This window comes from Octopus bimaculoides, chromosome 5, assembly GCF_046866305.1.
Source record: "Octopus bimaculoides isolate indiv1 chromosome 5, ASM4686630v1, whole genome shotgun sequence".
Classification (NCBI taxonomy): domain Eukaryota; kingdom Metazoa; phylum Mollusca; class Cephalopoda; order Octopoda; family Octopodidae; genus Octopus; species Octopus bimaculoides.
The window spans coordinates 72,057,496-72,067,145 of NC_142932.1; the positions used below are offsets into that span (position 1 = coordinate 72,057,496).

Sequence of the window (9,650 nt, forward strand, 5' to 3'; positions counted from 1 at the left end):
AATACACTAAACATTTTGCTCGGTGTGCTAACGATTCTGCCACGTCACCATCTTACATTATTTTTAAAATATCAATGACAAATGTTAAGACATCGAGGCGTCAGAATCGTTAACTCTCCGGGTAAGATGCTTATCGGTATTTCGTCCGTTTTTACATGGAGAATTCAAGTTTTACCGTGGTCAGCATTGCTTTTGAGTAATCAACTTGCTCCTCAACCCCGGATTTGCTGGCCTTATGTCAAAATTTGCAACTAATATTCATATGTATATATTATGGAAATTTTATTTTCAATTATTTACTAGCAAGAGATTAATAACGCGTCATATAGAAATCTGTTCTCTGTCAAAATATCTAAATGACAGCTTTCGTTTTAGTTATACAAAATATATTTTTCAATAAAGCAACTATCTAAGCGTGTTTCTGTTACATAGTTACCGTCTTCTCTAATCTCCACCTGTCCTGTTTTATGATTTAGAAAAACATGTTTGCCTTCCTGATATGAGGAATATAAGTGAATGTTAAAATAGTTATATATATTTTCTTATTTCACTGTTCTCAACGAATTCTCAGTAGAGTAAGTAAAACTAATGAATAAGTCAAGTCACGACCTCTGTGATCATTCACAAATATCCGTTCAATTGAATAAAAGAGTAGAAATCACACAATTTCGTAGGATGTCCTTCACAGTCCGTACAGTGACTGAGAGAATGAGTATTTTCCACAACGCCAGACACGTAAACGTAGACTTATATACGTACCTATACACCGATACACATATTCATTTATATATGGGTATACACAAAATGATCAAATAAAAGTTTGATATATTTTAGTAACATGCTATAATGTTGCTTTACATATTGATAAATAAGATCTAAAAAAATAACTTACCTCTATTTTTAAGGAGGTTTATATATACATATATATATATATATATATATATATATATATATATATATATGGTGGTTGTCTACTCCTTAAAAAGAGTTTGACCACCTCCTGCACCTACACCTTAGCCATTTCATGGCGTCTGATGTGGCTTTTTAAACCAGACAGTGTTTTGAAAAAAAACACCCACACAGATTGCACCTCTGATTTGCACTACCAATACCTGCAAGTAAGTTCTGCTCATTGTGGATCCTAACATGTCTTTTAAGACCCCCATTGGATTTGCAAACCCTCTGGCACACTCCACATTCAAACGTGTGCACAGACATATAATCAGAATAGCTGGATGAGGTTTGTTTTCCATGGGTTCGCAGGTGAGATTTGAGGCCAGCCAAGGACAGACATGGTCTGTCACAGACTGTATATATATATATATATATATATATATACATACAAACATACATACATACATATATACATATATATATATATATATATATATATATATATATATTTATATATATATATATATATATATATATATATATATATATATATATATATATATATTTATTTATATATATATATATATATATATATATATATATATATATATATATATATATATATATATATATATATATATATACATACATACATACATACACACATACATATGTATATACATACATACATGCATACATACATATATACATTTATATATATTCTTTTATTTTTTTACTTGTTTCCAGTTATTTTTGACTGCGGTCATGGTGGAGTACCGCCTTAATATGTATATAATTCTTTTACATCTTTTACTTGTCTCAATCATTAGATTGCGGCCATGCTGGGGGTTCCACGTTGAAGGATTTTTAGTGGGATGTATCGACCGCAATACTTATTTTCTTATTGAGAGTGGTGCTTTTTCTATCAGTACCTTTCATCGCGCTGCTAAATTACGGGGACGTAAAAACACCAATACTGGCTGTCAGGCGGCGGTGGGGGCCACACACTGACACAAACACATACACATATGGATATTTATAGTATACACGACGACATCTCTCCGTGTTCGTCTAGCAAATGTACTCACAAGGATTTGGTCGACCCACGACTATAGTAGAAGACACCTACTCAAGGTGCCAAGGAGTTAGACTGGATCCAGAACCATATGGTTGGGAAGCAAACTTATTACGACACACAGACGACTGTGCTTATGTATAAAATAGCATACCTTCGCCCGTTTTTTCTGTGTTTTTGTCGTCTCTGTGAATCTACTGTGATAATATTGTGTCATCTCATAAATAATGCGGTTTTTCCATTGCATGTTGGAGGGGGACGGGATAAACTATCTGCATCAACTTGCCATAAAAGCAGGTAGTAATTTTACCTTGTACTTATTTTTAGTGCATGTTTTGAAGAGTGCAGTTCAATTTTAACAGTTATTTATTCAAAGCTATAATGGAAGTAACAAAGGAGTATATTCGGCATAGTTTGCTTTATGACTTCAATAAAGACAACAACGCAACGGAAAGTGCGTGGAATATTAATGCAGTATACGAGGATGGACAATAAGCGTAAGCCAGTGTCAACGATGGTTCAAGAATTTCCGAACCGAAACTACAGCCTAGAATACGAGTCTCGGACTGGATGATCTATAGAACTCGACGAGGACGCCCTGCAAAACCTGGTGGAACAGAATCCCATCATAACTGTTGAGGAATTAGCAGAGACATCCACTTTGAACATTTAAGCACAAACCAAACGATAACAATGAAGATCTATTCCGAGCAGCTTGAGCGGTTCAAATCACCGCTACAAGTAAAAATACTCTTTGGTTTCACGACGAAGGCTTGTCTTCCATTAGGATAATTCTCGGCCACATACAATGAGAATGACATTTACAAAGGCTGGAGCAGTTTGAATAGGAAACGATGCCCCACCCACCATAATCGCCGGACAACTGATTATGATTTATTTCGCTGTCTTCAATATTTTTTTGACGGAAAAAATATGAATTCTTTAGACTATGAATTATATGAATTATATATATATATATATACAGTATCTCACATAAGTATGTTCACCCACTAAAAAAATTCAGTAAATATGCCATTACTGTGATAATATCGAAGGAAATCAAACGCAATTTATACTGAATAAAATATATTATACATATCATTATACAAATTTTTGAACACAAATGATAAACATTTTCAAGGATAAGGACGAAATATTAATTTTCAAATGATAGAAGAATATGTACACCCTAAAGGGAATTTGCTATATTCAATATGCTATCTACTTTATTTACTGAATTCAGATACTGCTGATAATTTTAATTCTAATAAATCACTTCTCCTGGCATTTTTGCACCGGCCATTGTTATTGCATCTGCAAGAATTCGGATTTGTGTACTGTAGTGAAAATCTTCTTCATTCTGATTAAAATGGCAGCAAAAGGAAAAGAACTGTTTGAAGATTTGAAGAAAATTATTTTTAATTTGCACAGAAATGGTTTGCAATACAAGTTAATTAGCAAACGAATACATATTAGCGTAAAAATAGCTGCCAAAATAATTCAGAAGTACAAAGCTACTGGACGGCTAAGCTATAAACATCGTCCAGATCGTCCTTCTATTTTAGCTGCGCATGATATTCACCACGCCCAACGTTGCGTGAGGGATTACAAGCTTTGGCCCACGAAGTGTCTTCTGTTAGTGTCTGCTCAAACATTTAGCCGAAGTTTGAACCAGTGTGGTCTTCATGGACGTATTCCTCGTAGGAAGCCCCTTCTCACTTCCAGGCATGAATTGAGTCGTCTTTCTTCTGCCGAAACCTATGTGAGTAAGGGGAAGGAGTTTTGGAATAAAATTCATTTTTCTGACGGGTCTAAAAACAACTCGGTTGGGTGTGGTACTAAAGAAGGAGCAAGAACTCCTGAAGTATGCATATACACCATTACCTATTTTTCTGTCTTCGATCGCATAGTTTATATGGACGTATTCGTATACGAAACGCTATAATTTCAAGCGGTGGCTCTAATTTCAGTAGGAAATCTGTAGAAATAACTTTAAAAATTAATATATATATAATGTTGTACACTTCGATTAATATATACACATATTCCCATTTTCATCTGTCCATGTTTTTTTTTTATAACATTGAATAAATTATTAAACTGATTAAATGTCTATTCATAATTATTACCGTATTCTCGGTTAAATTACAACTAATTAAAATGAATACCTTTAATATTCTGAATTGACTACAAGTACCTACCTGTATTTTATTTGTCTAATAATATTTAAGAAGTCAATTTCATTCTACAGAATTACATCCGGCATGGTGATTTATTAACATATTTAACGTAAGCAGTTCCAATGATTATAGGTAGTTGGGAAAATAACATTCTATTGTCTAGTATTCTGTGTTAAGACTTTGGTTCCTGTACAGCTATATGTAATACTTGTCTTGTCTTAGATCTTGTATGTTACTGAAGCATCACCTGTAAAATTTGTGTAAATTTGAATGCAAGATTTAACAAATTACCTGTCTATTGAACGTTCTTACCATTCAGTTAAGGGTGCTCAGCCCTTGATCATAGTGTTGTGAATTCCACTCCTTGACTGAGCGGTTGTGTTCTCGCACAAAACAGTTGAGTTAACGTTATTCCACTCTACTTAGTTGAACAGATATGAACTCGGTGCTGGTTTGATGTAGCCCTTTCACCTTCCTGATATCATAGCCTGGATATTTCGCGTAGGTCATCAGCGAGGTAGCTTAAGGTTGTGTCTGTGTCGTCCCGTGGCGATATAGGCATCTAAATTTGCGAAGACATGTCATAAGCTCGCAAGACATTCTCGCTTGCGAGTGATGACTGGTTGTAATTTTCTTAAAATCAATTCGCTAAAACCAAGGAATGCTGATTTCAAATTTTGGCACAAAGACAGCAATTTAGTGGTAGGGTGAAGTCAATTACATCAACCCAAGTACTCAACTGGTAGTTGTTTCATCTATTCATAAAGGATGAAAAGTAAAGTCAACCTCAACAGAATTCGAACTCAGAAAGTAAAGACGGACGAAATGCCGCAGATCATGTTACCCATTCGGCGATGGAATTTTATATAAAAAGAAGTCTTCAGAAAGAATCTAAGTTTTTTTTGTATCATCTTTGTTACAGTAGCCCAGCCCATACCACACGCGATAATTTATCAAATGCGTTTTGTTATATAAAGGTTTATCACGCCTAATCCATATTCAACCGTACTATTTATTTACCAGTAAGAATTAACCACACTAAATGGCTAAAATTATAAGAACTGTCGATAGGTAAAAAATAGAAAATGCTTTACATATACAGCTCTCGCTATTATCTGTCTACAAATGAAATTATACTATTATGAAACAAATGGCGGCGATCCGACAGAATGCGAAGCGTGGGACCACATGCTTTGTCCCATTTCATCCGGCTTTTTACGTTCTGATTTCAAACCCCACCACGAGATCCACTTTTCTTTTCATCACTTCAGCGTCGATGACATCAAGGGACATTCAAGTACAAAGTCGACGTAACTTTCTGAAGTAAGAAATAAATCGGTGCGATGGAAAATCGTTCGAACTTCGGTAAAATATCATTTAAAGAAATTTTGCGCATCTTAATATACGGAGTTCAAATCTCACTAAAGTTAACAGTGCCATTCATCCCTTGAGATCGAATAAAATGAAATAGTAGTAAAGTACTGGTGTCGATGTAATCGACCAGACTCTCCTCAGTAAAATTCGGATCTTTTGACCATAGAAGAAGGGAGTAAATTTATGGTTTTGCACATAGTAATGTTCTAGAGAATGTTTAAGAACACATAAGAGAATTATGAGTTTGTTTTAAAATTTGGGATTATATAGACAGTATATTACGTAGGATATGGGCAATTCCCGTGAGGACTATCTTTTGAATTTCTGGCATTTGGGGTTTTCCTGGTATCTGAGCTAGGTAAGAATCAGCCCCTTTTGTTACCATTGCTAGGGAACCGATGACAACAGGTATTGTTTTAGTCTTGCGGTTCCACATTTTGCCAATTTCTATTTCAAGATCTTTATACTTGCTCAGTTTTTGGTAGGTCTTGACAATCATATCAATGAAGAGGCATGATTTTTTGTCTGGAGTCTTTCAATATAATGTTTGGCCTATTCGCATCTATCTTTCTGTCAGTTTGAATGGTGAAGTTCCAGAGGAATGAAATGTGATCATTTTCAAGCACTGGAGGTGGTTTGTATTCTCACAAGTTTTTATCATGTAGCAAGTTCAGGTTTTTGCCAGTTACCCAGTGAATATATTGTGCTGCTCTATCACGCCTGTTGAGATACTCTGTAGGCGCAAGAAGACTGTACATGAAGATAACACGATCGATGGTTTCATTTTATTATTGACATACACGACATTTTGGGCTATTTGTTCTCTGATCCTTGAAGCGAAAGCATTTGTGACTTGAGTGGTACCACAAATGAAGACCGAGGACCAAACACATGTCCGCTCAAGTGATATACTGTTTTCAGATTTCAACGTGGTGAATTGGGAAGGTGTTCTTGAGGGTTAAGATATGTTGAAGAAAGTAAGACTTTGGTATCAAACCAGAAACCGGTCAACATATATACCTGTACCATTAAATATATAGGTATATGTTATATATGTTGTATATATTATGTTATATAGGTATGTGAGACCTTTTTTTCTTTCTTTGATCCGCTTGTTTGTGTATCGTTGAATTTTTTATCTTCAGTGTTAATTTTGTGGTGGTCTAAATGAGGATTTTTAACTCTCATTTCTAGAGGGTAGACACTTTAGTGTGTCCTTACGATTACTATAATTTTAATTTTATAACTATATAATGCAAATATAGTCCTGCGACCACCAATATTAATGTTATTGTTATTATCAAGTATTTGTATTGCCTTCGATAATAATAACAATATTAATATATATATAAATATTCGCTTCCAAATATTTTGCTGTGGATTAGTACTATTCACATTCAGGCTGTCCACATTTTGGCCCTAAGCATTTCAAGACGCCAGCAGATTTCAACGTGGCAGATAAGAAAGGTGTTCCTAAGGGTTAAAATGTGCTCAAGACGGTAAGATTTTTGTATCAAACCAAAAAAGCAGTCCGCATATATACTTGTACCATTAAATATATAGCTTTGTGCTATACATGTATGTGAGAATTTGTTTCGATCTGCTTGCTGGTATATTGTTGAATCTGTTGTTTTCAGTTTTAATTATTTGGTAGTCCAAATGATTTTAACTATCATTTTTAGTGGGTAGACTCTTTAGAGTGTGTCCTTTTGATTAATATATATATATACATATATATATATAAGTATATACGTTTATAAATATATCTTGCAGGAATTCTTATGTAAAACCTTGTGTTCAAACAGATATTGCTGTATTTCGGGATGGGCCATCCCGAAATACAACAATATATTTATAGATAGATAGATAGATAGATAGATAAATAGATAGATAGATATTCCTACATGCATACGTATACATACAGATATATGTGATGAGTGTGTGAATGTGTGTGCACATACGCATATATGTGAGTGTGTGAATGTGTGTTTTTGTGTATTTGTGCCTCAGTGTGTGTGTGTGTGTGTGTGTGTGTTTGTGTGTATGTGTGTGCGTGCGAGTGTGTGTCTGTGTGTGTGCGTGTGTGTGCGTGTGTTTGTGTGCTTTGTGTGTGCACGTGTGCGGGTGCGTGTGCGTGTGTAGTGTTAGCAGAACCTACGTAATATTCTGGACGTTGATTGGATTGACGTCAACAAACTTCATTGCTGTCAGTGTCATCTGTCGTTGGTTCTATTTTTACTTTTACATATTTTTGCTTGTAAACTGCTTCTGAAGAAATAGAAAAACGCAGTTGATTGCATGTTACATGCCAAAACTTACCGCTAGCAAATATGTCAATCATACTAGCTAATGGGTCTCTTAGAAATACTGTATTTGCTAGCATCTCGAACCCCCTTCCCTGTCTCTCTGTTCCTCTCTCTCTCTTCTCTTTCTCGCTCTTTCTTTCTTTGTCATTCACTCTGCACCTTTCTCTGATCATGTTAGTATTAGTTTAATTCAAACACTCTTGATAGCTAACAAGGTAGAAATTTAGTAAAGTGATAGTTTATTTCTATTTTGCAACGTTAAGTGTGCTATTAACACGCAGTAATGCGGAGATCATATTTACAGATGAGAAAGAAAAATGTTTCACCATTCATACTTGAAATGTCTTATCCATGTATAGAAGAAACGTGGCGCATGATCCATCTGAAGACTCATGGGATTTTTCGATAATGCTTTACAAGATTCTTACAACATATTTAGGTATATGCACACAGAGACACAGAAGTACACACGCATTGCACACATATGCACACATACACACACACTAATGTATGTGCGAGTGGCTGCCTATCTATTTGTAACTCTTACGCACTGCTTTTACCAGTCATGTGCCAAGAAGTGGTCTCTTAAGTTTCCTCAGAGTTTCAATAGTGTCAGATTGTAGATAGCGAACAGTTTCGGTTCAATGCTGCATTGGAAATATTCTCATCTTCTATCATATCATTACCTGCAAAATTATATATATAAGATGTTGTCGCTGACGTTCCTGTTATTAAGGGCGTCACGAAAAGCTTGGTTGTTGGCACAAACTTCCGAGCTAGTTTACATGCCTTAGAAAACTTGAAGTACCGCTTCAATAAGTGCGTGAATCTGAGAGAGGAAAATGTTGAATAAAATCATAATTAAATGATCCTCTTTTATTTTCTTATACCCTGACACAGAAACTTTTCGGCATTCCCTTGTATATATATGTGTGTGTGTGTGTGTGTGTGTGTGTGTGTGTGTGTGCGTGTGTGTGTGTACGCGTGTGTGTCTGTGCGTCTGTGTGTGTGTCTGTGTCTGTGACTGTGTGTATGTATATATATATATATATATATATATATATATATATATATATGTGTGTGTGTTTATGTGTGTGCGTAAATATATACATGTATATGTATATGCATATATATATATATATATATATATATATATATATATATATATATATATATATGCATATGTATTCATATATATGCATACTTATATATACAGCCTTGGTCAAATGTATAAGGCCACCCCAGTGATTTGGAGTTCTGCTATCTCAATGTTAACGAAACTCATGCACATAGTAGATTCTGGTATATTTCACAATATACATTAGTTTAAAATACCTGGCTGACCCTCCTTTAACATCAATTACCACTTTTATACGCTCACACGCTCACACGCACACATACATGCACGCACACGCACACGCACGTGCGCGCACACACACACATATATGAACGTATGTATGTACGCACATATACATTACCCCCGCGTGTACATATGTATATCTAGTATATATTCGTTTTCCGTTCAACTGTCTATGCGTTGGACCAAACTTTTCGAGTTACATCAAATTTGTGTCGTTTTCATAAACGATATAATGTACTTCTTACCGTTTGCTTCGTTACGTTCCGTTTTATCACATTTCTCTTAACACAAACCTCACCAAAATAAGTACTCTCTACATTTTTGACAGAATTCTGGGATGCATGACAGATATCCATGTAAACATTTCGGAAGATAAAATTGTACGCCAGCAGACAAGAATGTTCTGTCGTGCACTCAGTGAAGCATAATGCATAAGAACAAAGAAAACTGTCATTTTGTGC

General features: G+C 35.0%; 1 protein-coding gene across 1 annotated transcript; it reads left to right on the top strand.

Annotated features, from left to right (window-relative positions):
* The first annotated feature begins 3,338 nt into the window (after positions 1-3,338).
* Positions 3,339-3,914, top strand: LOC149135590 (uncharacterized). Its single transcript, XM_089353093.1, has one exon. It carries the CDS (start codon positions 3,339-3,341, stop codon positions 3,912-3,914), a length of 576 nt encoding a protein of 191 aa, XP_089209219.1.
* Positions 3,915-9,650: the final 5,736 nt, after the last annotated feature.